Raw genomic sequence first — 26,752 nt, forward strand, 5'->3', positions numbered from 1 at the left:
CCGGGCGCAACATCTGGGGGTTAGGGAAATCCACGGGTTAGGGGGCGCAAATCCATGGGTTAGGGGGCGCAAATCCATGGGTTAGGGAGCGCAAATCCACGGGTTAGGGGGCGCAAATTACTTGCCTTGCCCCGGGTGCTGATAACCCACGCTACGCCACTGGTTCACAGTCATGTGCACAGAGTATATATTCCCCTTCCAGTTCCCTCCCCCTTTCTCCTCCCTCAGGAGTCCTGCCTTGAGTTCCCCTGAGCATGAACAGAAAGCTCCCCTGTCTTGGGACTCTTTTGGACTCTTGGCGCCCTTCCCAGGAAAGGGGGGTGAGAGCCAAGGGGTCGAGGAGCCCTGGTGGTTCAGCATGTCCAAGATGTTGCAACCGAATGAGATAAGATTCAGTTCTCAGGCCTGCTCTGACAGAGTCTATTCATTAGCTTTTTGAAGCCTTCTTGTACTGATAAAAAAGAACGGTTTGCCCTTGCCACAGCATCTTGTGAGAAAAGCAGAGAAGAGCAGAGAAAAGCTGTTTTGGATTTTTAGAACAGTGTTTCCCAACCTTGGGTCTCCAGCTGCTGTTGGACTACAATTCCCATCACCCCTGACCATTGGTCTTGCTAGCAAGGGATGATGGGAGTTGTAGTCCAAAAGCAGCTGGAGACCCAAGGTTGGGAAACACTGTTTTAGAAGACAAAAGGAATTTTGGACAGTTTTGAGGCCTGGTTGGGGGGGTGACTTCGGGCCTAGGTGGGGTCACCTGTCCTCACCTCCTTCATCCCCAGTGACTGATCCTGTGGTCAGAAGCGCCACGTGGCACAAACTGAAATGGTCTGTCCCCCCGCCACTTGTTTTACCAAAAAACCAAAAACAAACAACCCCAATTCTTAACATGTCAAGAAAAGGGGGCAAAGTGTTCTCCTGCTGCTGGAAATATGGCAAAGATATTTCAGGAGTGCCTAGAGTATTGGCTGGAAAATGGCTTTAGTGGTGAGGAATTTCCCCAAAAAGGGTCCAAAAAGCAAACCAACGCTTGGCAGTTGAAGCCTGCTTCGAGAAAGGCAAAAATATTCGAAACAGGATGTGACACGCCCCCCCCCCGCAAGAATACTTTCAATATATTTTACTAATCTTGCTGGAATCCTCTTTGTGTTCCCCAAAATTCCTACAAAGGTTTCATAGGAGCAAATTCACTTTAGGAGAACTTCAAGGCTATTCCAGATTTATTTGAACAGTTTTGTGAGCTGCGCCCGCCCCCCCCCCCCGCCCCGCAATGCATACTTAGGAACAAAAACTTTGGTCAGACGCGCACCAATATTTATTAGCAAAAATAAATTTATTCCACTAATGTAGTTAGACACAATAACAGCACGAGAGATCAGGAGCTCCTTGGATCATTCCTGTGCAGCAGCAGAAATGGAGAAAGATGGAGGAAAGGCAGTGTGCCAAACTCATTTGGATCTAAAGAAGTGCCTTTCATTTATTTAAAGAAGCTGGTTCTTCACTGTTCCGTTATAAAATGCTTCAGGGGTCTGGGAGTGCAGAGAGAAGGGGGGTACAGAATAAGTAGCATATGCATTTATTAGTCTGGTGTAAAACAAGGAGGGGTGGCCTGTTTCCAAAATGGCTTCCAGGTAAACTGCTGTAAAAACAGGGTTTTGAGAAACACAAAACACATGTGACCTGCTCTAGCTACAAGTCACCAGTTCATACCCTCCCTTTCCCCAGTTCAGAGTGTGGTCCAAATATATAGGTCTGGGTTTTCTCCTCTCCCCCCCCCCCCACTTTTTGTTAGAAGTCTGCACATGAACAGTACAGTGGTGCCTTGCAAGACGAAATCAATTCGTTCCGCGAGTTGCTTCGTCTTGCGATTTTTTCGTCTTGCGGAGCACGGATTCCCCGGGTATTAACGGCTTTAAGAAAAAGGAAGCAAGCCCATAGGGAAATTCGTCTTGCGAAGCAACTCAAGAAACGAAAAACCCTTTCGTCTTGCGCGTTTTTCGTCTAGCGAGGCATTCGTCTTGCGGGGCACCACTGTATGTCCAAAGGAGATCACCAACAGGCCTATTTCTCTCATGTAGTATTATGGTAACGAAATGGGTCAGACTTGGCCCAAATGAATTGTGGAGTTACTAGCCAGTCGTTCGGGCAGATATGGCAAAAGAAGATTGAGCATGGAGATGGGCCTAGGTTCCTACTCTTAACTAAATTATTTTTCTTTGCGATGGGGTCGAAAAGGCACGAAGCTCCTCCCTCAAGGATGGCCAACTGGAAGGTCCACTGAAATAGTATTTATCTCTAGTGGCATTGAACCAGATTTCAAACTCATCTGGAGGGAAAATGCCTCCGGTTTCACTCGTAAGGACAATAAGCAGCCCACCACCTTCAAGCAGTTCAGTGGAAGCAAGTCCCACACTTTATATTATCAGATTTTGTATATATTTTAACAACTGAATCATGCCAAACTGCATAGAATCATCAAATTGTAAAGTCAGAAAGGGACCCTGGAGGTCATCGAGTTAAACCCTCCACAATGCAGGAATATGGAGCTTTCCCCTAAATGCTGCCAACTTTATTACAGAGTCCGAGCAACTATAATGTCAGTTTGTGCCATGAAACACATTTGTAGCCTCTTAGCAGAACACCCCACATGCAATTCCTTTGCAAGCTACTACTAAGAAAATATGGCCGAAAGACACTCCTTGTTAATGCCATAGTCTCCTCAATAGGGATACCTGAGAAGGATTGACAGCTTCTCAAAGCTGCCATTTAAACACAAGCGATTTAATACTTAAGGCCCTGCAATTGCTGTTAAAAGACATACAAGTACATTTTGGAGGGTGGGGGGGCAGAGATGCTTGTAGCAAGAGGGCTTGGGCACACAGAGACATTCATACCATCTGAAAGAAAACCCCAGGCCCCTTTGAAGAGAGAAAAGGTAATCTAAGACTTTCAGGGTCATTGATAAGCATACTTAAACGTGAGAGAACCTAAGAGCAGCCCACAGGCAGGGATAGACAATCCTGTTCTTTTACACACAAATGTAGCTGTTTTCCCAACTACACAGAAAGGCTTCTCTGCACAATCTGCAGCCCAGAAGGCCTATGTTCGCAATCTGCCTAGTGACTATATATGATTCAGTTAACGCTCGACAGGGTTATTTGTTCCACAGAGCTCTCCTTTTCCTTCCTTTCTTTTTTTACTGCATTGTTATCCATAGCTGTCAACGTTTCCCTTTTTTAAAGGGAAATTCCCTTATCCGAATAGGATACCTCGCAAGAAAAGGGAAAAGTTGACAGCTATGTTGTTATCTCAAGCATCTTCTGGAAAGGCAAATGACTGCAGGAATGGCCAGCCTTTTTCAAGGGAGCTTGAAAGAAGCACATTTGTTCCTTGAGATGCACACACACTGCTCCAAAGGTTTCGTATAATTTTAGCTAACGTATTATCCAGAAAGAGGTTAGACCAGTCCAGTCCCCACATCTAGGGAAAGCTAGTGATGATTTACCCCCTTCAGGTGTTTTGTGTCAGAATATCCCTCCTTTCCTAACTTTTTCCAAAGCCTTTAGATGCCATAACTGAACATAATGTGGCTGAATAAAATTGCCAGCATCTCTCTGGAGTCAAGAGAGAAACAAAGGAGAAGGGGCGAAGCCAAACAGCAACAGGTAACAGGAGGAAGTCTCCCAGCAAAGAACAAAAGCATTTAGATGCGTCTGGAAAAATAGGTCAGTCCCAATCATATTAATGCACATCTATGTAAGTGGGTTTCAAGTGTTCAAAGCATTTCACATACGTTAAGCACCTCAGTAATCCTCACTAGTTTTGTAAAACAAGCCAGTATTACCATTCCCTAGCTGCAGGTGTGGGGTTGAGGTTTTGAGAAGATGGTTTGCTTAAGGCCAGCTTGTAAGTTCTGGACAGAATCATGGACTTCCAAGCTCACCCCTCGCCACTGAAGCCACCATGCTGCCCCAGGTCAATGCGGCTACTCAAAGGCAGCACGAGATGGTGCAAAGCCCTTGTGCAAAAAACGAGCAGCTTAACTTTCAAGGGAGAGCGAGGAGACACCAATGAAAGGGAGTGGTGGCAGTAATGCAACCTGGGGTGGGGGATTGGCGGATCGCGGATCTTTTGAGGAATGAGTCTTCTTCAATTATCTGCCTGTGCTTTATTTCAACATGGCTCTATTTCCATACTTCTCCAGAGGACAGCTACCTGCTATTCTCACCAGTAAAAAACTGCATATTTACCATGTCTTATTTGAAAAATAGGTTCTATTTGAAAACTAGGTTCCATTATAGAGATGACGGTGCTGCTATCACTAACTTTGCTTCGTATTCTTAGTGAAGAGCCAGGCTCATTCACTTGTTAAAACCACCAATAATATACGTGTCAGGGATCTCTTCCAGTCTCTAAAACTGAAACCCAGCTGTTTTCCTCTGCGTTCAGGAGCCTAAGCAGCTACGGCATGCTAGTTGCCCAAAAGGGGTGACGTGGACCAGAACTGGCAGGCTCCTGAGGTCAGGAATGGTCTGTTCAGTCAACAGCCCTCCTATGTTTGAAGTCTCTTCCCTTCTGAACAAATGGAGATAGTTAACCTGCGTCTCAGGACCAGATTTGCACATGCAAATCTTTTCTCTTTTATTGGCAAGGAAATCATAGGCCACTGGGTGTTGATAGTGACAAGCGCAGCATGGAAGATAGGGGTGTCCCTTTGGGGTGAAGGTGAGGGTTGCACGTCACAAGCTGGCTTGGAAAGAAGGTGAAAGGGAAGTAGCGGGCAGGTTGGCTGGTGGGAAAACAGGCAAATGCTTGCTGTGAGGTTCTTTGGCGTGGGATCTGCACTCTCCATTGCTCAGCCATGACTGTTAGGAATAGCATTTGTGCCTGTTGCCATCCCCAGCACCCTTCTATTTCTTTACAACATCGTTCAAGTCCAAGACCGTATGGGGCAGTTTTTAGCCTTTGCTCTCCTAATCCAGGGAGCAGGAGGTGGTGCCACGTGGGTGAGGCAGACAACAAGGCCTGACTATGCCCTACCGCCAGGCTCATAGGAAGGACTGTAGAAGAAGGAGACAAACTTTTAAAATGCTTGTGCCACTCATATATACCCAAAAGTACAGGTGAGGTTGTTGGTGGAGATAAGAGTTCTAACTCTCTTTTTTTTTAACAGATGCAAACATTGGCTTTATTGAAGGTAGTTTCACAATGGCTCAGAAGCTTTGGAATCCAGTTTAGTAAAAAGAAATCAAAGTATCTCCGGCGGGCTATCGTGGAACTGCGCTTCTACGCCTAAATTCAAGAAATCAGGACTGAGTTTTCTTCCAGGTAGGAAAGGGCTCAGATATACCTCAAGACACCAGGCACAAAAAGTTCAGCTTCGTATCTGCAAAGTCCACCATGTCACTTTAACCTGGAACAAACCAGCTTTTACAAATTATACAGGTCTCCGATTCATATTTGAAAATAGTCATTTTGCCGCTGCTCCCAAACCATCCACATAAAAGCTCTGCAAGAACCTTGTTACACACTCTGATATTTTGAAGAAGGAATATGCTACATTTCCATGGTGGGGTCAGAATGTGTTCAGCTAAAGATCCCACAAGGCGAGGACGTTTTTATTTTTTAAGCCCATTCACTCCCCAGACAATCACACTATCCATACGTGGTCTGAAATGGAAACCAACACCCCTTTCAACAACAAAGTCAACATGTTGCTCAACAATTCGTACTCCATTATAGATACAGAAATGAAACACCCACACACATACACACTGCGGAAATGGTGGCATAATGAGCACTTGCCGTGGGTGGCGTTCAACTAAGTTTTACTCAGAACAGACCCATTTAAATTAATGAACAGAAATAAGTCAAGCCCATTAATTTCAACAGGTTTAGTCTGAGCAAAACTTCAATTGAATACCACCCCTTACTTCCCTCCACACACAGGCTTGCCGATTCCTTACCTGCCCGTTGCCACTGTTGCACACTCAGTCAGGTCAAGCACCACACCACATGTATGTACTTTTACAACTGAGATACCTGCATGTTTTTTGCATTTGTGCATCCATAAACCAGAGTAGGAATTGTTGCTGAGGAACAAGCATCGTGGGCATGCAGTGCATGCGCACAAACATACACACACACCCCTTCTCCAACCCGCTATCTGCTGACGCTCTGCTTGTCTCTCTCAGGCTTGGAGGAAGCCTGGGCGGCCCTTGCGGTACCTCATGCGCATGCGGAAGAAAGTGTACATGCCCAACAGGCACATGGAGGAGAGGAAGTACAAGACAATGCACAAGCTGACGTCCAACCTGGAGAAGCCCGCCCCCAGGATGTGGAACCACTGGCTCCTCCTCTGGATGACCCCACCCTCCTTCTCAGACTCCTCCATGATGCCCACGATGTGCTGGGCTCCCAAGCCCTTCTGCTGCAGGAGCCACCAGGCGGCATCATAATCAAGAGATTGGTGGCCCCGGTCCTCCATCCGCACCAGCCCAACGTCCCTCTTACTGCGGCTGTTCCTGATGCCGGCCTGGCCTGCCATCTTCAGAGCCTTGCTCTTGAAGTGTTGCTCGCTGAAGGTATCCAGATCGACAATGTTTTCCTCCAGCTCTTTGGTCTTGGTGTTCATCTTGACGATAGAGGGTTTGTGTGCCTCCAAGGAGCCTGACCGTTCAAAACCAGATTTCTTCCTTTCTGTCCTCTTCTTCTCTTCCTCAAAGGCCTCTCCATCTCCTCTGCCAGTCTCTTGTCCTCCTCCTCCTCCTTCTTCCAGCTTCCGGTCAGCTTCGTAGTCTCTCTCCTCAACATCTCGGCCCTGTCTGACCCGAAGCCCTTTCTCAACTTTGAGGAAATCCAGGTAAATGTTGCCCCGCGAGAAATGACTCTTGAAGAATCTCAGGATGGCCCTCTCGTCCCACATGAGCCTTCCGTTGATGGTGATCTGGCATGACCAACACAAATCTTTGGGAGGCCACTGGATCTTGGGGAATTTGGGGTCCTCACTTGCAGTGCCTAAACAAGGAAGATAACAAGGGAAGACTTAGATGTCAAAGCGATAAACAACTACCTGACATTCAGAAGACATCTTAAGGCAGCCCTGTTCAGGGAAGTTTTTAACGTGTGATATTTTATTGTATTTTTGCTTTCTATGGAAGCCGCCCAGAGTGGCTGGGGAGGCCCAGCCAGATGGGCGGGGTATAAATAATAAATTATTATTATTATTATTATTATTATTATTATTATTATTATTATTACCATCTGTGCATATTACCAGTAAACTATATTGGAAACTAGCAGTATCTACAAGCAATTTTGCTCTTAGGACAAAAGGAGGGCAGCAATTTTTGAAAATCAAATCATTAGTTGCCTAGGCTCCACAGAAGAGAAAAAAAAGGTTCAGCTAAGTTTTTTAAAGTTCATTGGAAACAATGCCAGAAATTATTCAGCAAATCATAGTACAATGACCAAAGCTCTATATGTGCACGTGAACAGTACCCCATAGTGCAATCCTAGCTGTGTCTACTCAAAATTAGGTACTATTCAGTTCATCAGGTCTTACTCCAGGGAAATGCACTGGATTGCAGTTTCAGTTATGAATGACGCACCTCGTGTTTGCTTGATCACCGAGGACCACTGAGCCCAGTATTTTGTTTCCAATCAGTCAAATGCCTCTGAAAACTCACAAGCACAGGGCATGCAGGAGATGGCCAGCCCTTGTCATTGGTCCCCACACAGCTGAGATTCATAAGCAGACTGTGCATCCAGGTATACCAAGTCAGCATTTAAATACTTAGCACAAACACTGCCAAGACTATGCTAGGAGAGGCAGGCGCTTCCAATTTTCTGAACCAAGTGGAAGGTTAGTGTGAAAGGATTGAGCCTGGTATGTTTTACATGCATGCGTGGCTGTGTTACAAATCGTATCCTAAATGTGGAATCCGTTCACAACTACAAAGGAACGCCAGCAGTCTGAAGGGAACGTCTGAGACTACGGTGTTACCGCAGTAGTGAATGTTGACAATGGCGATTTGCCCGTGTTCGCTGCGTTGTCTTTATATTTTTAGACAGATGCGCCTTTGCACTTGTTGACAGTCCCAGCATTTAGAAGATTAACCAAAACACGCAGCCACCACCGAATGCCGTGGTGAAATTCCGAAGAGGATTTAGCATGTTTCAAGTGGCTGTTACCTACCGTGGGCTTGAAGAAATAAATAGGTTTGGGAGGGGCGTTAGGAGAGAACCATATCGGATAAACAAACATCAGAGGCATTGTGAAGCTGGAGTACATGCTTTAGAAAAAGGGAGATTACGTCCCAGGGGGAGGGAAGAGAAGGTATAAAAGCCCAAGAGGGACAAAGAAGGAATAATTCCTTTGATTCCTTAGCTGGGCCAATGTGCCCCTCCTCTCTGCCACAATCATCTGTCAGCAGGAATCACCCCCTCCTCCCCATGTCAAAGGAAACAGGCCTGGGGAACAAGGGATTGCATCTGTCTGCAAAAAACTGAACATGTGGGCAGCCGTCTCGGGAGGAGGGTCCTCCCAGGGCACGTGTCGGCCTTTAGAAGCCCCCCGCAGCAGGAAAGGCAGAGAAGATTTAGTAGGTACATCGCCACCAGCTGCTTGTTCAAGGGCTGCGGTTGGCCTGCATTTCTGCCTCACAACTGAACTTGTGCGTACGGCAGGGGGTTAACCATTAGCGATGCATTTGGTTGTATTACATTGCTTCAATCCCTCCTGTTCTCCAGAATGGTGGTGGTAAGGTTGTCTTCTCTAAACTGCAAGGGCCTCCAGGGTGGTTAACACGCAGGGAGTTATAGTGACACCAGAGCCAGAAAAATAGCACGTTGCTGAGTGTCTTTTCCTCCAAAGCACGACAGAGTACAGGAGCAAACTACTGAGAGAAAGAAAGGCTAATTTGCTTCCATCAATGAGGGGCGATTTATCTTAATTCAGGAACACTTTCTCCCTCAATCAGTCACTGACTGCAACACAACAGAGAAGATGAGGGTATCTTGTATCAAAAAAATTGCTCCTCCTTTTTACTTTCTCCAGCTGCCCACTCCCCACTTTCTGAATCGTGGTCCAGTAATTGCAGCAAAGAATCTGGGCAGAAAAGGCCAGTGGCCTTAACAACCAAATCTGTGGGCACAAGGTAGGTTTATAAAGCTACAGTCCAAATTTATCAGCAAGTTTTGAACATAAATGTTCTTTCTGAAAAAGAAACTACTTAATACACTATCTATTTATGGGAAGTTTCCACCTTCAACAGTTCTGAACCTGTCGGCTGCATTCAGGGTTCCCAAGTATTTTATTTTTATTTACTTTATTTATTATATTTGCATTCCACCCTTTATCCATGGATCTCAGGGCAGTTCATGACATAAAAATACAATATAAAAAATACAGGATACATAATAAAAACAAGAACAAAAACAAGCCAATAAATGCCCCCACCAACTTATTTAGAAGTGTTAGATATTAAATAGCCAAAGACCTAGTTGAAAAGGAATGTTTTTGACTGGCGCTTAAAGGTGTTGATGAAGGCACCAGCCAAACCTCTCTGAGGAGAACATTCTATAAGTGGGGAGCCACCACAGAAAAGGCCCATCCTCATGTTGCCACCCTCTGGACCTCTCATGGAGGAGGCACACAAAGAAGTGTTCCAGTAGGTTCATATGCAGTCCTTGAAGTATTGCAGTAAAGGAAAGCTACTCATCAAATGTGGAGACAGAGCAGCTTTTCTGTAACGCAGGAAACCTGCAAACTGTTGACTAGTTCATTTACTCTGAGGTAAGCTGTGGAAGATGGAATTCAACCAGAATACCGAGATTCTGAACATTCGTAGGCTGAGCATTTTCAGACAGCCACATCTTCCTGTTTCTCAGTGCCCACTCAGGAGTGACTTAATGAAATAGCAGGTTTCGATTTCATTTTCAGGTTTCCATGCTTGTGAAACATGGACCACTTATAAATGCCATCTCCAACTCCTCAAAAGATTCCATCAACGGTGTATCTGAAAAATGTTACACAATACTTGGGAAGACAGCCAAACTAATGCCAGTGTACTGGAAGAAGCACAGATCACCAGTGTTGAAACAATGATTCTTCAACATCAACTTTGTTGGACTGGTCATGTTGTTTGGATGCCTGATTATTGTCTTTCAAAGCAGCTACTCTATTCCAAACTTAAAAATGGAAAGCGTAATGCTGGTGGTCAACAAAAGAGGTTTAAAGACTCTCTCAAGGCAAATGTTAAAAAATTTAGTATAAACACCGACAATTGGGAAACACTGGCCTGTGAGCGCTCCAGCTGGAGAACAGCCTTTACCAAAGGTATCATGGGTTTTGAAGACACTCGAACTCAGGACGCAAGGGAGAAATGTGCTAAGAGGAAGGAACACTTGGCAAACCCTCATCATGATCAACTTCCGCCCAGAAACCTATGTCCCCACTGTGGAAGGACGTGTGGATCCAGAATTGGCCTCCACAGTCACTTACGGACTCACTGTTAAGACCGTGTTCATGGAAGACAATTTTACTCGGCTACGAGGGATCGCCAAAGAAGAAAAAATAATAATAATAATGAAATAGCAGGTTTCTGTTAGTCTGCCAGTAGGGAGCACTCTTCCATGTTGCCCTGAGACAGACAGACAGCAATCTACATGCAGCCAACCAGCAGCAGTGCCCTTACCTGCCAAGCGAGCATTGACTCTGTTGTGCCTTGACCAAAGCCAGAGAATACTGCCATCTTTGTTCCTCACTTTGTTCATGGACTCTGCTGCCATGGCCTCGAAGTGGTCTGCGCACTGCCGGCAGCCAAAGAAGTAGTGGACGTACCCTCTCATTGTAGGGAGGACTTCCGGTGGTGCTGGGGGGAGAGAAGGGAGGGGAGGGGCAGACCCGTTAAAATGCGAGTGGGCAAAACACCCAGACCAACCGCATGCACCCTGAGCCCTCTCGAGATGAATTCAGGTGCTGTTTGCTGAAAGTATTACTGTGTGGAGTAAAGCACCGTATTTTTCGCTCTATAGGACGCACCCGACCATAGGATGCAACTTGTTTTAGAGGGGGAGAAGAAGGGGAAAAAAATTCTCCCCCTCTCTGCTCAGCGCCCCTTCAGCGAAGCAGCAGGAGAAATGGAGTCCCTTCCATTTCTTCTCCCGCTTCGCTGAAGGGGTGCTGCACAGCTCTCCCTCCCTGCTGAAGCCAGGAGAGTCTTGCTCTCCCGGCTTCCACAAAAGGAACCCAAAGCCTTTGGAGCGCAGCGCGAGGTCCCGCTGCACTCCGAAGGCTTCAGGCGGCTATCCCTGAAGCCTGGAGAGCGAGAGGGGTCGCTGCGCACTGACCCCTCTCGCTCTCCAGGCTTCAGCGAAAGCAACGCGAAGCCTCCTGAGCGTAGAGGCCCCTTGTGCTTCGGAGGCTTCGCGTTGCTATCGCTGAAGCCAAGGAGCCTGCATTCTCTCCATAGGACGCACACACATTTCCCCTTAATTTTTGGAGGGGGGAAAGTGCGTCCTATAGAGCGAAAAATACGGTACTTCACTTCCATACCGTCCACGCTGCAAACCTAAATGTTTGCAAGCAAACCTCAGTTGCCAAATTGCAAAGTGTTGGGAGGAAAGGCCATTTTTTTCAAGGTGAAATAAGGAGATGCTTAATATTTCACTTGTGTACTACTTCTCCCCCCCGGCCCCCGGCTGCTGGGGTTCTAGGCAAACCTTTGCCAGAAGGAAAGTGGCTTTTTAGGGGGGGAGTGCTATAGGAGAAAAGCAGAATGTGGGGGTAAGGATTTGGCACAGCTTTCTCTCCAGGTTCTTCTCTACTGCAAATATTATGTTCTTATATGAGACTGTTGTTGTTGTTGTTGTTGTTGTCAGGTGCTGTTGTGGTTGCTCGAGAGTAAACAGGCAAGACTCCAACCTGTCTTTTCCAGGCTTTATTCTTGGTGCAAACTATTTACAGTGAAGAGCGTCGTAAGTTCATGTCTGGCTCAGTCGCTAACAGAATCCGGGAGTGGTCATTTTTTGTACCTCCCCCAGCATAAAAGTCGCGTCACCCGCAACCTTTGCCGCCCCTCCCTGCGCCGAAACCTACTGTGCAGAATGGGCGCTGGCAGGGGCATACAGTGGTGCCCCGCAAGATGAACGCCTCGCAAGACGGAAAACCCGCTAGACGAAAGGGTTTTCTGTTTTGGAGGCACTTCGCAAAACGAATTTCCCTATGGGCTTGCTTCGCAAGATGAAAATGTCTTGCGAGTTCCTGCGGGGTTTTTTTCCTCCCCCCCTTTTTCTAAGCCGCTAAGCCGCTTATCAGCTGATCTGCTAAGCCGCTAAAAGCCGCTAAGCCGCTAATAGCGCTAATCCGCTAAGCCGTCAATGGGCTTGCTTCGCAAGACGAAAAAACCGCTAGACGAAGAGACTCGTGGAACGGATTAATTTCATCTTGCGAGGCACCTCTGTACTTCCCGCCTCTCTGGTTTGCTCAGGCTTGGTGTTGAGGCTCTCCCTAGCATCCCCTGGTCCCTGCCCCTCTTCTCCACTAGAGGTGGGGCTTCCCTCTTGGCCGGAAGAGGAACTGCTTTGCAAGATTTTCACAGGCTCCCTATAACACAACTGCCCTTCCATCTCTCGCCTCTGAGCTGACGGTAGTTCCCTGACAATTATTATTATTAACTGCCCTTCATCCAAGGACTACAAGGCAGTTTACAATATAAAAACACAAAAATACATTACAGTACAGTAACAAACAAAAACAATGCCCTCTACAAAGTTTAAAAGGCCATTCATTGTTTAATCAGCAAGAGGCCTGGGAGGAGAGGAATGTTTTTGCCTGGTGCTTGCAAGATATATAATGATGGCACCAGGCGAGCTTCCTTGGGGAGAGCATTCCACAAACAGGGAGCCACCACGGAAAAGGCACTTTCTCGTGTTGCCGCCCTCCGGACCTCTCGATACCTTGAGGTATTGCAGTTTAGACAAAGTAATGGAGGATAAGGCTAAAAATGGCTCCTAACCATGATGGCTATGTTTTGTCTCCAGAGTCAGGAGCAGTCAACCTCTGAATACTAGTTGCTGGGAATCACAAGTTGGGAAAATGTGACTCTGCTCGGGTTCTGACCCATCCAGCCTTTTACATTCTTAAATCAATGCCTTTACCTTCTACTCTGCACATATTTCTGGCATTAAGTAGGGAGCAAAGAAATTTGGCAGCACAGATAGCACAGGAGTGAAGCACTTTACTCAGTCAACTATCATGGTTTCAGAGCGTAAATGCAAAAATCCTGTGGTTTTTTTAAATTAAAATTCGCAGATGTAACAAAAATATAGTTCTGCACCAGCATCCCTAGTTACATTTATTTTCACTTTGGTGTGACCTCTCTGAATGCTTCCCATATGTGTACATATTTCTTCCTCCGAGGTTCTTAAAATATATACAGTGGACGCTCGGGTTGCGAATGTGATCCGTGCGGGAGGCACGTTCACAACCTGCAGCGTTCGCAATCCGCAGCGCCGTATCTGCGCACGTGCGGGTTGTGATTCAGCACTTCTGCGCATGCGCAAAGCGAGATTTAGTAACCCGTTCTGGTACTTCTGGGTTTGGCGCAATGCGCAACCCGAAAACGCTGCAGCCAATCAGAAGCCATGATTTGGAAGTTGAACGCTTTGGAAGTCGAACGGACTTCTGGAACGGATTCCGTTCAACTTCCAAGGTATGACTGTTTAACTGAATATGGGCAACGACACTCAATTTTAAATACTCATTTCATTGCTGTAATTTTTGGCAAAAGACCAGCCAACCAACAATGGGGCGGATGAACAGACTCCCACGAGAGGCGGTAGACTCTCCTTCCTTAGAGGTTTTTAAGCAGAGGTTGGATGGCTATCTATCATGGATGCTGAGACCCCAGCAGTTCAGCGGGTTGGACTAGATGATCCTTGGGTCCCTTCCAACTCTCTCTTTTTTCTTTTTTTTTAAATAATATTTATTAAATTTTTAACAAGAAAAAAGTTACAAAACAGTAAACAAAAAACACAAGAAAAATACAAAAACCAGAATTTAACATAAAAATAAAAAATAAAAATCCCTCTTTCTAATATCTTACCACTCATTTACTTATTTTCATGACTTCCTCACACCTCCCTTTTTTGTATTCCATTTAAAAATTTGTTCAGCAAATTCATACCCTCTTAATTTACCCTTAATTGTTTATCCTCACATATTGTAACCTCAAATTTTCATCTAATATCAATCCATTCTTGCATATTCTTATTTTGCTTTATTACTAGAACCACTTCGTTTCATTCCAACGTCATTAGCATTCGATAATTTTACAGTGTTTCTGTAGATAGATAATAAATTTCTTCCAATCTTCTTCCACCAACTCTTCTCCCTGGTCTCGGATTTTGCCAGTCATTTCCGCCAATTCCATGTAGTCCATCCAACTCTCTGATTTCTATGTTTCTATGGACTGACCCAAGAGAAACCAAAGATAGCCAAGCCAGGGTGTGAATCCAGGCCTTCCACTGCCAAGTCCATTAGCCTAATATACTCCTACACATTGGCTGGGGATTAGAGGGCAATACAGATGATAAACTGCCATGTTGTATGTGCTTTGGGGGAAGAAAACGGTACCTGAATTCACCTGGACATGACTTGGGCTGTGGGTTTACTACAGACCACTGAGCAGGGGCTACATTACTCACTGTGAGGTTGAGGGCTAAGCAGTGCTTCCTGCACCGTCAGGAGATGGAAGAGAGTCCAGAGGCCACATGGGAATCCTCTCTTGCTCCCTTGACACCCTACCCAGGTTGGATTCTCTGGCAGCCAGGCATTTGGAAGCTGAAAGAGAGAATGCAAAAACAAGGTGAATATTAGACATCTCTCTCTGTGTGTGTGAATATGTATAGGAAAGTTTTTAATGTTGTTCTGCTATGCTTAATGTGTTTTGTTTGCTAGGCACCGCCCAGATGGGTGTCATATGAAGAAGAAGAAGAGGAGAGAGAGAGAGAGAGAGAGAGAGAGAGAGAGAGAGAGAGTACACATGTGTACATACACACACACAGTAAAAAAAAAACCCCATACTAAGATTATGCAAAACTAATACAGAACAAGGCAATCCCTGTCTTCTAATTCTAACCCATTATTGACCACTGACTAGCTCCTGGAAAAGAAATATTAGCTAAATCCTATGCAGGATTTAGAGGGACGCAAGTGGCGCTGTGGGTTAAAGCCTCAGCGCCTAGGGCTTGCCGATCGAAAGGTCGGCGGTTCGAATCCCTGCGGCGGGGTGCGCTCCCGCTGCTCGGTCCCAGCGCCTGCCAACCTAGCAGTTCGAAAGCACCCCCGGGTGCAAGTAGATAAATAGGGACTGCTTACCAGCGGGAAGGTAAACGGCGTTTCCGTGTGCGGCTCTGGCTCTGGCTCTGGCTCTGGCCAGAGCAGCGATGTCACGCTGGCCACGTGACCCGGAAGTGTCTCCGGACAGCGCTGGCCCCTGGCCTCTTAAGTGAGATGGGCGCACAACCCCAGAGTCTGTCAAGACTGGCCCGTACGGGCAGGGGTACCTTTACCTTTACCTTTATGCAGGATTTAGAGACTGTTTTACATAATGCGTCCAATTTTGTCCCTCCCCCGATGGAAGGGCTCTTTGATCCAGCACAGGCTTTGGGAGAAGCACAATTTCTGCAGATTCTCCCTTCCCTCTACTCTACCCCGAGTGAGGGGTAGCAGCAGTGGCACAAACCATCTCTCCCCTATCACAGGCGCCTCTGCTGGATCAAAAAGCCCCCCCCCCCACCAGCAGAAGGACACAACTGGAAACAAACCAATGTTTATCTTCACCATAAATGATATATTCCATAGTTTCTACACTTTTCAAAAATAATAAAGCCAACTTTGCCTGCCCCAGACAGTCCAAATGGAGGCTATGTTTAATTTTGAGGCTAACAAACTTGATTTAACATCCACAGAGAATATCTAAGCTAGCCATACATTCATTGAGATTTTAAAAAGTTGCCCAATGAATTTTAATCATGAGACCTGCTGCCCCAAAAAGTGATAAAGAGAAACATGAATTACATTGACAGTGTATGTATACTTTAATCTATGACAGGCATAGGCAAACTCAGCCCTCCAGATGTTTTGGGACTACAATTCCCATCATCCCTGACCACTGGTCCTGTTAGTCCTAGGGATCATGGGAGTTGTAGTCCCAAAACATCTGGAGGGCCGAGTTTGCCTATGCCTAATCTATGTGGAAAGAGATACCACTTAGTGCTCACGGAATCGTAGTTAGAACGGTCCCTGAGGGTTATCTGGTCCAATGCAGGCATCTCAACCAGTGGTCTCCCATCCAATTAGAAACCATATTGGACCCTGCTTAGCTTTACAAATGTGTCAGCAGTTTTACTGCTGCACCACTAGGTCATTTTTTTTTTAAAAAAAAGCCAAATCTCTGGAAAGCTTCTAGGTATGAGTTCCCCAAAGTGATGCCTATGGGCACCAATGCATCTCCCTCGACGCCCACCAAATTTGTCTATAACATTTCCCTCTCTCTTTTACCTTTGGTAGCAGCTAAGTTTAAATCAAAGTGATATAAAACAAGAACATTTAAATCTCCTTGATTGTAACCAGAAATAAGAAGAAGAAGAGGTTGACTTAAATCCAGAATGCGGCAGCTAGACTGGTGACTGGGAGTGGCCACCAAGACCATGTAACACCAGTCCTGAAAGACCTACATTGGCTCCCAGTATGTTTCCGAGCACAATTCAAAGTGTTGTTCAAGCCCTAAACGGCCTCAGCCCAGTATACCTGAAGGAGCATCTCCACCCCCATTGTTCAGCCCGGACACTGAGGTCCAGTGCCGAGGGCCTTCTGGCGGTTCCCTCACTGCGAGAAGTGCGGTTTCAAGGAACCAGGCAGAGGGCCTTCTCGGTAGTGGTGCCCTTCCATCAGATGTCAAGGAAATAAGCAACTTTCTGACTTTAAGAAGACATCTGAAGGCAGCTCTGTTTAGGGAAGTTTTTATCTCTGATGTTTTACAATTTTTTATGTGCTGTAAGTCGCCCAGAGTGACTGGGGAAAACCAGCCAGATGGGCAGGGTATAAATAATAATATATTATTTTTAAAAATAATTGAGCCATTTTGTGGTGGTGCCCACAGGTCCAAAGGGCTTGGGGCTATTCTAGATCCACATTCAAGCCACTCAGGGCAATGGTCAGGCCCAATGGATTTGAGCTCTCCGCCCCAGTATGAACCAAAGGCACCTCAGAGCCTGCCCCCTGGGTATTCCATGGCAGACCCAGGATTTTTTCCACAGCTTAGCGTGGACAAAGTTCCCAGAAGACAGAACATTTCAAAACCACCTCAGCAGAAAACGGAAGAGACCACCCATGCTTTTGAGGCAGAAGCAAGGCCAGTGAAATATACCTCGTTTTTATTCCTCAGCGCTTCCTCCCACTCGCTCTTGGAAACGTTTGTCTTTGGCCTCAGCCAAAAGTCCAGGTTGCGAAGATAGTTCATGATCGGCAGGCGTCCAGGAAAGTACTGGTGTAAAGAAGAAGAAAAATGCAGACAGGAAACAGGAAGGATAAGTAACAGAAGCCAACTAATGTATACTTGTGCCAGGTGAAAACAAAGGGGGTGGCCACAGACCATGACGCTCCAGGGGCCAAAAGTGTATAATACCAATCATGTGGTAAAGGTAAAGGTACCCCTGCCCATACGGGCCAGTCTTGACAGACTCTGGGGTTGTGCGCCCATCTCACTTAAGAGGCCAGGGGCCAGCGCTGTCCGGAGACACTTCCGGGTCACGTGGCCAGCGTGACATCGCTGCTCTGGCGAGCCAGAGCCGCACACGGAAACGCCGTTTACCTTCCCGCTGGTAAGCGGTCCCTATTTATCTACTTGCACCCGGAGGTGCTTTCGAACTGCTAGGTTGGCAGGCGCTGGGACCGAGCAGCGGGAGCGCACCCCGCCGCAGGGATTCGAACCGCCGACCTTTCGATCGGCAAGTCCTAGGCGCTGAGGCTTTAACCCACAGCGCCACCTGCGTCCCATATCATGTGGTAGTGCAGAATAAATAGTATGGGGGAGAGAATTCAATTCTTGTGACGTCTTCTTTTTCACGGACAAAAAAATTGGATCAAACTTCCTCTATCCTCAGGTACAGAATTATATGCACAGGTACAGAGGAGGAGTGGATTATTCATGTAGTTTGCTTCAAGATGGTAATTCCTCTCAGGGCAAGTCTCTACACTGGTACATCTGGTTGCGAACAGGATCCGTTCCAGAGGCCTGTTTGCAACATGAAAAGCCCGCAACCTGAAGCACCGTATCTGCCCAGGTGCACAGTGCGATTTGGCGCTTGTGCGCATGCGTGAAGAGTCATCTAGTCTAACCCCCTGCATTGCAGGAATCTCAGCTAAAGCATCCATGATGGACAGCCATCCAACCTCTGCTTAAAAGCCTCCAGAGAAGGAGAGTCCACCATCTCTCGAGGCAGGAGTGCAGGAAAGGGTGGATGGGGGCACGAACCATCATGGAGGGGGGTGACAAATTATCAAGGAACAATTACTGCCCTACTAGGGCGGTTCATTAAAAACTTTTTTAAGAAAATGCCCGCTCCAAAGGTCTTATCTTACTACACTAGGGATTATATGAAATTATGAAATTATGAACATATGAAATTTCATGCATGTCAGTTAATATATTGACCCTCCTCCACGAAAACAGCTGTTTACTTAGCCGTTTTCCTTTGCCGTGAAGGCTGAAATTTCAACAAAGCACGTCCCTTTGCTAGACTCTTTTTGGGCACCTGCTAAAAGCATCCTTCTTTAGGCAAGCATACCTAGATGATTAGGAAGTTGAAGTCATTTTAATCTTAACATTTTAGTTTTTGTATGTTTTAAAGTAGGGTTTCTTGATTTTACTGCTGTGTTGTTGTTGTTTTGTTTTGGTAAACCACTTTGCAGGTTTTTTAAAAAATAATTTTTATTAAATAAATATAAATAAAATAACACAAGCCAAAACATAATCCATCCTGTAGATTTAAGTATCTGTCCATAGTCGCCTTCTTGTTATCAGAGGCTCAGAATCCACATTCCTTTGTAAGAAAATATGAAATAACGTAAAATCATTTTTGCAGGCAAATAATAATAACCAATGTTTCTGAGGATGGGTGACAATAAATGTTCCGCACCAGGTACCACCTGACCTTCCTACGCTTCTGTCTCGAAGGAGACCCTTCCAATAGGAATAGTCCCAATATTTGCTGCAACTTATTACCAGTGGCAAGGACGCGGGTGGCACTGTGGGTTAAACCACAGAGCCTAGGACTTGCCGATCAGAAGGTCAGCGGTTCGAATCCCCGCAACGGGGTGAGCTCCTGTTGCTCGGTCCCTGCTCCTGCCAACCTAGCAGTTCAAAAGCACCTCAAAGTGCAAGTAGATAAATAGGGCGTTTCCGTGCACTGCTCTGGTTCGCCAGAAGCGGCTTAGTCATGCTGGCCACATGCACGCCGGCTGTATGCCAGCTCCCTCGGCCAATAAAGCAAGATGAACGCCGCAACCCCAGAGTCGGCCACGACTGGACCTAATGGTCAGGGGTCCCTTTACCAATGGAAGCCACAAACCTATCCTTGGGTTTTCTCTTCTGCCTGCCTGCTGATCGCTCTGCTCCAAGTCCTTCCTCCCTGTCTGTTGGAAGCTGGAATTCCTCAAACTTGGTGCGGCAGAAGGCATGGAGCTGCTCTCTGCTTGCATGCAGCTCTCCTTCTGCTTTCCTGTGGGCGATGTGGGAATTCCCTGTCCAAATTCATCTTAGCCACTGCTAATACCGGGAGATCCTTTTGTTCATTCTGTATCCTTAGATGCTGCAATAAGCAAAGAAGCCGGCCCCTGCGGACCAACGGCCAAGATCCAAATCTTGCTCGTAACTCCAAAATAGTCTCCAAGGAACACGCAAAGCTACTTTGACAATAAGTCAACTCAAATCCAATTAGCATCAGCACTTTAAAACCACAAGCACTCCAGGGAGAGGGGGCCAAAGAGCTACATACGTTCAAAGAGGCGATGGAGAGAGGGGAGAGAGAGATTGGGGGGGCATGTCACAGGAAGGCAGACAGACAAGTGGGAAATTGACAGGTTGAACAGGGGAGGAGATGGGGGGAGGGAAGGAACCAGGAAAATTGATTGGGAGGATGAATAAAAGGATATTAAGAACCCTATGTTGCTATTCATGAAAGCTCTGCCGATATACCTGCTCTGCTACCCAATCATGGGGGGCAACTTGCTCTAAATGGGAGAGCAGCCATTAACTTAACTTCCAAATACAGTAGGTTTAGGGATGCGGGTGGCGCTGTGGGTTAAACCACAGAGCCTAGGACTTGCCGATCAGAAGGTTGGCGGTTTGAATGCCCACGACAGGGTGATTTCCCGTTGCTCGGTCCCTGCTCCTGCCCACCTAGCAGTTCAAATGCACATCAGAGTGCAAGTAGATAAATAGGTACCACTCTAGCGGGAAGGCAAACGGCGTTTCCGTGCGCTGCTCTGGTTCGCCAGAAGCGGCTTAGTCATGCTGGCCACATAACCCGGAAGCTGTACACCGGCTCCCTCGGCCAATAAAGCAAGATGAGTGCTGCAACCCCAGAGTCGTCCGCGACTGGACCTAATGGTCAGGGGTCCCTTTACCTTTACAGTGGGGGTTTAAAAACCAACCAACCAACCTAGGGAAATACTCCTTTTCCCTTGATTCCTACCTTTCCTAAGTAGTCTGCAGGAAGAATAGAAGGATCAAGCACTTGCCGTGGGGCTACAGCGCTGCCTCCATTCATGCAAAGTTGCTCCATACAGAATCAGACTGAAGTAGGGCCAGGGGAGGGCAGCAGCTGTCTTAGGGTCTGAGGCTCAGCTCTCCCCCACCCTGCTACCCAAATATCTTTTGAAGCAGCGATGTTGGGGCCTGAACCTAGGATGTTATAGATGCAAAGCTATGGGTCCTCCGGAGCTTTAGATTTTTCAAGCGTGTACAGTGGCTGGGTGCATTGGGGCGGGTGGGAGAAAGAAACACGACTATTGGATGAGGGAAAATCCAAGGGCAATAATTAGTTTAATACTTGGATCCTAGTAAGACTGCTCCATCTTGTGGTCAGATCTTGCATTGGGCACAAAACTGTTGCTTTTATCCCCATTGCGCTTTTCCGGAAGGGTAGTTAAAGAGCCTGTTGCTAAATAAATAAATATTTATTTATTTTGCGATTTATATGACCCAACAATTTCATGGTTGGCATGTCCCCACTAAATATGAGTTTACTTGGCGGCATGCGTGACTATTTGGTATGAACCTTGTATTCCACAATGGAATTTATTTTACGCCATTCATTCATTTTTTCCTTTTTTTAAGCTTCCTGTGATTATTACAGTTGCTATTTTATTCTCTTGCAATTTTATTCTTCCTGTATTTATGACTGTTTTCAATTACGGAGAGGGGGAATCTACAGAATCGGCACGTTGCTGCAATCAGCTCTTTGGGACTTCCTTCTTCTCTGTTAGGGCCACTTACTTTTAAGGAAAGGGCTGGTGCCATGATGTTTTTACGGTAACAATCAGTACATGATCTTTTATAGGTAGTGTGCGTTCGTGTGTGTGTGTGTGTAAATCTATGCAAGAATCTTGTAGCACCTTATTGTCTACAAGATCTGTTTGCTGCATAAACTTTGGTGGACTCCAGCTTTCCTTGTCAGAAGAACAAAGTTGATATAAATCCACAGCTGGCAGGTGCATAGGTGTATTTTCATTCTAGGGCCAAAAAAACCCTTAATTTAAGATAGGGAATGCAGAATCTGTTACCTTCCAATTGTTGATGGATTTCAGGCACCAGCCAGAACAGTCAATGGTCGCAGGTGATGGGGAGTGGAAGTCTAGCAATATGCGGAGAGCGCGAGAGAGCGCCACAGGTTCGCCATCCCTTGCTTAAGGTAAGACTTAACAGTCTTACAACTTCCCCCATCCACTAAAAAGCACCAAAGTCGTACACTAAGGCACCTGCTTGCACCTTCCACACAACATAAGTGTTAAGTTGTGGGTGAACATATCAGACGACACAGCGATTCTTCAAACAGCTCTTGTTTATTCACAGGCCAGAACAGAACTGAACTGAAGGGTTCAACCAGCCTGCTTATATGGAGCTCCACTACAACGCAACTGTAACAACTTTCTGTAACTATCCAATCACTGAACGTCACTTTCAATCCCTTATTTGCATATGTGGACCTAAGTGAAAACTATCTACAGTATCCCCCTGCTGGCCCAGGGTGAGAACTTCATTAAATAACAATAAGCAGCAAACCGTGTGCTGCAGCCTCACATATTGTGAACACCTGCAACTTTGCGTCCATGCCCTCCCTTCCATCTTTCAGCCTCTGTCCCCTTACTCTACAGATGGTGTGGGGAGAGGGACACACTGATGCTCAGGGCACTACAGAGGCCCCTTGTTTCCATTCCTGCTTATATTTGGGTTAGAGAGAATGGCATTCATTTGTAGAGACGGTGTGCGCAGGGGAGAACAGACACACAGATAACTTGATGGATGTAAATTCTTTTTCTGCACCTATTTTTCCTCCCAACACCACCTGTCTCTTAAGGCATCCCAGCCCCATCCTTTCCCATCTTCATTCCCTTGGCAGCATCCTTCCTCCTCTCAACATGTATGCCACAGTTTAGTAAGAGACTACTTAGGCTGGTGACAGGCATTTAACTTCTGGGCCAAGGCTCTAGCCAGCCAAAGCCTTGCCAGAAATTCCCCTCCTCTCCCCATTTTGCTTCGTAACCAGAAAAGAGGCATGCGGTGTACTATTTGGCCTTGCGTGATTTATGGTTTCAGCTTTGAAACCTCACAGCTTCAGACACAGGCGATGTATTGCCATCAAATTGCAGAGAGGGGGACCACTGCAATATCCCATAAATATATGATAGAAGATATTTCCCTTCCCTTCTGGAGGGAAGGAGAGAATGAGATCACATTTCGGGTTGGCAAAAACAGGGACACAAACATTGCGAAAGGTGTGGCTTTAACTCATCTTTTTTTCACCATCTCCCTCTGGAGTTTGAACCCCTTATCCCCCTCTGCAGGTAGAGTCTTAAGATTATTATTGCCTTTTTTAAATCAATCAATAAATGATTTGACTTTGTGCTTCTGCCACCTGAGGCAGGTGCTTCACCCGGCCTCATTGGTGGGCCGGCTCTAGCTAGAATGTCAAAATACTCATATAACACAGGCACAAAGAGAGAGAGGGAGAGAGAGGGAGAGAAACTCAAGAAAGCACTCAGAGCAAAAGACCATGCAGTCTGTAACATTCATATGCAAAGGTCAAACAGAAACAAAATGTATCTGAGCTATAACTTAAGAGCTTTGAAAATAAATGTCACAGACTGTACCCTCTTGTGCTTTATGGCCTTTCGATACCAGGGTTTAAAAGATTTATTGCAGCAAAAGAAACAAAACCAAAAAGTGCCTTTCAGAAGCCGTGTTAACTCTTTTGTGGTTTTTTTATTATGACACTCTTGTCACAACCAGAGCAACCCCCTGTGTGATAATCTCAATGGAAGAGGCTTCGGTGGCAAAGAGGGTAACTGAGAGACTGTAGAGAAGTTTGGGTAAAGTGACAAGACTGAAGGCCAGGGAAGAAAATGTACAGCAGAAACTCTACTCTCTAAATGTTGAAGCCCATGGAATACAAGGTCTAGAAGCCTTTTTTCTTTTTCTTTTTAAAAAGGAATGGAAGCTAAAGTTTTCAAAACTCCAGATTCTGTGCTATAAAACAAAGCTGATAGGATTCTCTCCGTGTTTGGAACCACGGAGATGGAACAATCATGACTACAAGCAAACAAATGGGATCTGCATCAAAATGTTGCAGTGCATCTTGTTCCCAGTTCAGGCCTCCTGAAGGGGTAGTTTCAGGGAAGGGGACGGGTTAAAGAACTCACAGCTATATGTTGTTCCCCCTGCTCTGCTGTAACGTGCTAGAAATTTGCCAACCCTAAATTTGAAGATGTTATAGCTATAAAAAATATTGTATAGCAAGCAGTTCTGTGGACAGGCAAGGAATTTCCCTTGCCTTAATCCCACCCTCAAAATATTCCTTACAAATTCTCAGAGGCTTGAGGAAATCGCTTCATATTACCTCTACTTTCCTTTTTTTGTGGTTTTGTTTTCAACAGAAACATACACATCCCATGTCTCAGATTTCCCTCAACCACAGACTAGATTGGTAAAACTCACCCAATCTGGTTTAAGACCTTTGTCGCCCCTCTGCCTCGCTTCCGCTCTGTAGGTTCAACCACCACCGACATATTATGCAAACTCGCAGGTCAAAGTCCACCCCCCCCTCAGAAAGACTTTACAGAATAATAATGATAATAATGAATGGGACGCAGGTGGCGCTGTGGGTTAAAGCCTCAGCGCCTAGGGCTTGCCGATCGAAAGGTCGGCGGTTCGAATCCCTGCGGCGGGGTGCGCTCCCGCTGCTCGGTCCCAGCGCCTGCCAACCTAGCAGTTCGAAAGCACCTCCGGGTGCAAGTAGATAAATAGGGACCGCTTACCAGCGGGAAGGTAAACGGCGTTTCCGTGTGCGGCTCTGGCTCGCCAGAGCAGCGATGTCACGCTGGCCACGTGACCCGGAAGTGTCTCAGGACAGCGCTGGCCCCTGGCCTCTTAAGTGAGATGGGCGCACAACCCCAGAGTCTGTCAAGACTGGCCCGTACGGGCAGGGGTACCTTTACCTTTACCTTTAATGATAACTGAGAAGTTATTGTTTTTGAGAAAAGAGGACATTTGACATGTGATTTTTAAAGAATAAAAGAAAGAAACCCAGAACAAGATTAGTAGCTCTCACATATCATTTAAAAACAAAGTCACTACCGAGATAACAGGGAGGCAAGTCTGTATATATGCAGAAGCTAAGATTCATGAGGAAGGGGGAGGAGAGGCAGGAAAATAATTCATCAGAGCTCACCTTGACCAAAACAGCCACATACTGCTTCATTGCAGAGAGTTGCTCTTTCTCTAGGAAATCGTATCGTGTTGCCTCTCTCCTTAGCGTGTAAAGCACTGCCGATTCCACGTCAGCCATGTACAATTTTCTCCTGTGGCAGAGAGAGAGAGAGAAAGAAAGAAAGAAAGAGCTCAACATGGCAGCTACATTTTAGAAGTTGAACGTAATCCGTTCTGGAAGTCCGTTCGACTTCCAAAGCATTCAAAAACCAAAGCAGGAAGTTCCTGCAGCCAATCGGAAGCTGCGGAAACCCCGTCAGGTGTTTGGCTGCCAAAAGAACATTCAAAAACCGGAACAGTCACTTCCGGGTTTTGATTGTTCGGGAGCCAAAACGTTTGAGAACTAAGCTGTTTGAAAACCAAGGTACATAACTTACACAGGAAGCATCAACCTTAAGGCTAAATCCAGCTCCTCCTTCAGCCCAACTGTAGCCACAGAATTTGCAACAATCCACTTTGCAGATGGGGGAAAGCGGACCTTTGCCCATCATCTCCCATTACCTCTTTGGCGTGAGCCTTCAGTAGAGCTGATGGCTGACACCAGAGAGTCATCCACAGTCTCTGCAGAGACTGCAGAGGAGGCCACCCCTATCCATTTGCTGTAGCAAAAATAAAGAAGGAAGCTCCTCAACAACTAGCAGCTGTATTGCGACATGCATTTTTGTGGGACAGGGCTCGTCAAAAGCCTCCTGCGTCCCAATAAAGTTGGCCCTAGAACCCAAACACCTGAAGTCATAATGAATCTCTTGGTTTTCAGAATGGCGCAAGACTTGCTTGTTGCCTTTGCAGCTTATCCCAATTATCTCATGTCTGGAGTGAAGAAAAATGCTCTCTTCTCTTGGCCTGAAGGGTAGGTTTTTCTTTTTTCTTTTTAAAGGAATGAATTTGACCATCCTTTTCCACTTAATTGACATTTTCTGGAGGGAGTTTTCAAAAATTAGGGGCACCGTAAGGCTACTTTATCTGAAACCCGGAAGTACCGGAATGGGTTACCTCCGGGTTTCGGCGGTCATGCAAGCTCAGAAGTGTTAAACTGCACTTCGCGCATGCGCAGAAGCACCGAATCGCAACCCGCACGTGCGCAGACGTGCAGCTGCGGGTTGCGAACGCTGCCAGTTGCGAACTGTGTGGGTTGCGAACAGGCATCGGATCGCGTTCGCGACCTGAGCTTCCACTGTATTCAACAGAGCTACAGTGTTGTAAAGGAAGGGCCCTCGGCTAATGAGCTTGTGATGCCGAACCCTGACAGGGCCTTCATAAGCCACGAAGTGATGGAGGTGCTGCAAAAACAAAGCAGTGCCGAGCGAGAAGAAAGAGCAGAAGAACTGGAAGCATCAAAGGTGGTTCTCACCTGTCTATCACCTTCCAGGGCCCAGGTGTAGTAGGTGGTACAGGTGGCAGAACAGTGGGCTTGAAGGTGTCTCCTCTAACAACCCCAGGCAGTTTCTTCAGGAAGTCTGTGTAAAGTGGTCTCGAGTCAACATGCCTGCGTGGAAAGGAAAGCAGACCTTGAGATACCAACTGAGATCATGGGTCCTTTCACCCTTCCACCTGGCATCACACAGCATTTCTGTATCCTTCTGCTGTGCTGAAGAAGAATTCCACTTAACAGTGGGTATATCCAGAATCACTGTTCACTACCTCTGTTTACAGACCACTTCGGCAGTGTTGGACATCATAAAACAAAGCTTTACGGCTTGTTT

General features: G+C 46.4%; 1 protein-coding gene across 1 annotated transcript in view; it reads right to left on the minus strand.

The window, feature by feature from the left end:
- Positions 1-5,153: 5,153 nt before the first annotated feature.
- The window catches only part of QSOX1 (quiescin sulfhydryl oxidase 1), an 80,049-nt gene continuing 58,450 nt past the window's right edge, over positions 5,154-26,752 (minus strand). Inside the window, exons 7-12 of the mRNA XM_079981335.1 lie at positions 26,401-26,535; positions 25,012-25,141; positions 17,430-17,546; positions 14,704-14,839; positions 10,692-10,868; positions 5,154-7,011 (exon numbers count right to left, since the gene is read on the minus strand). Of these exons, the coding sequence (XP_079837461.1) occupies positions 6,185-7,011; positions 10,692-10,868; positions 14,704-14,839; positions 17,430-17,546; positions 25,012-25,141; positions 26,401-26,535 (1,522 nt within the window). The 3' untranslated portion in view covers positions 5,154-6,184. The remainder of the gene's footprint in view (positions 7,012-10,691; positions 10,869-14,703; positions 14,840-17,429; positions 17,547-25,011; positions 25,142-26,400; positions 26,536-26,752) is intronic.

This window comes from Podarcis cretensis, assembly GCF_951804945.1.
Source record: "Podarcis cretensis genome assembly, chromosome: 6".
Lineage (NCBI taxonomy): Eukaryota > Metazoa > Chordata > Lepidosauria > Squamata > Lacertidae > Podarcis > Podarcis cretensis.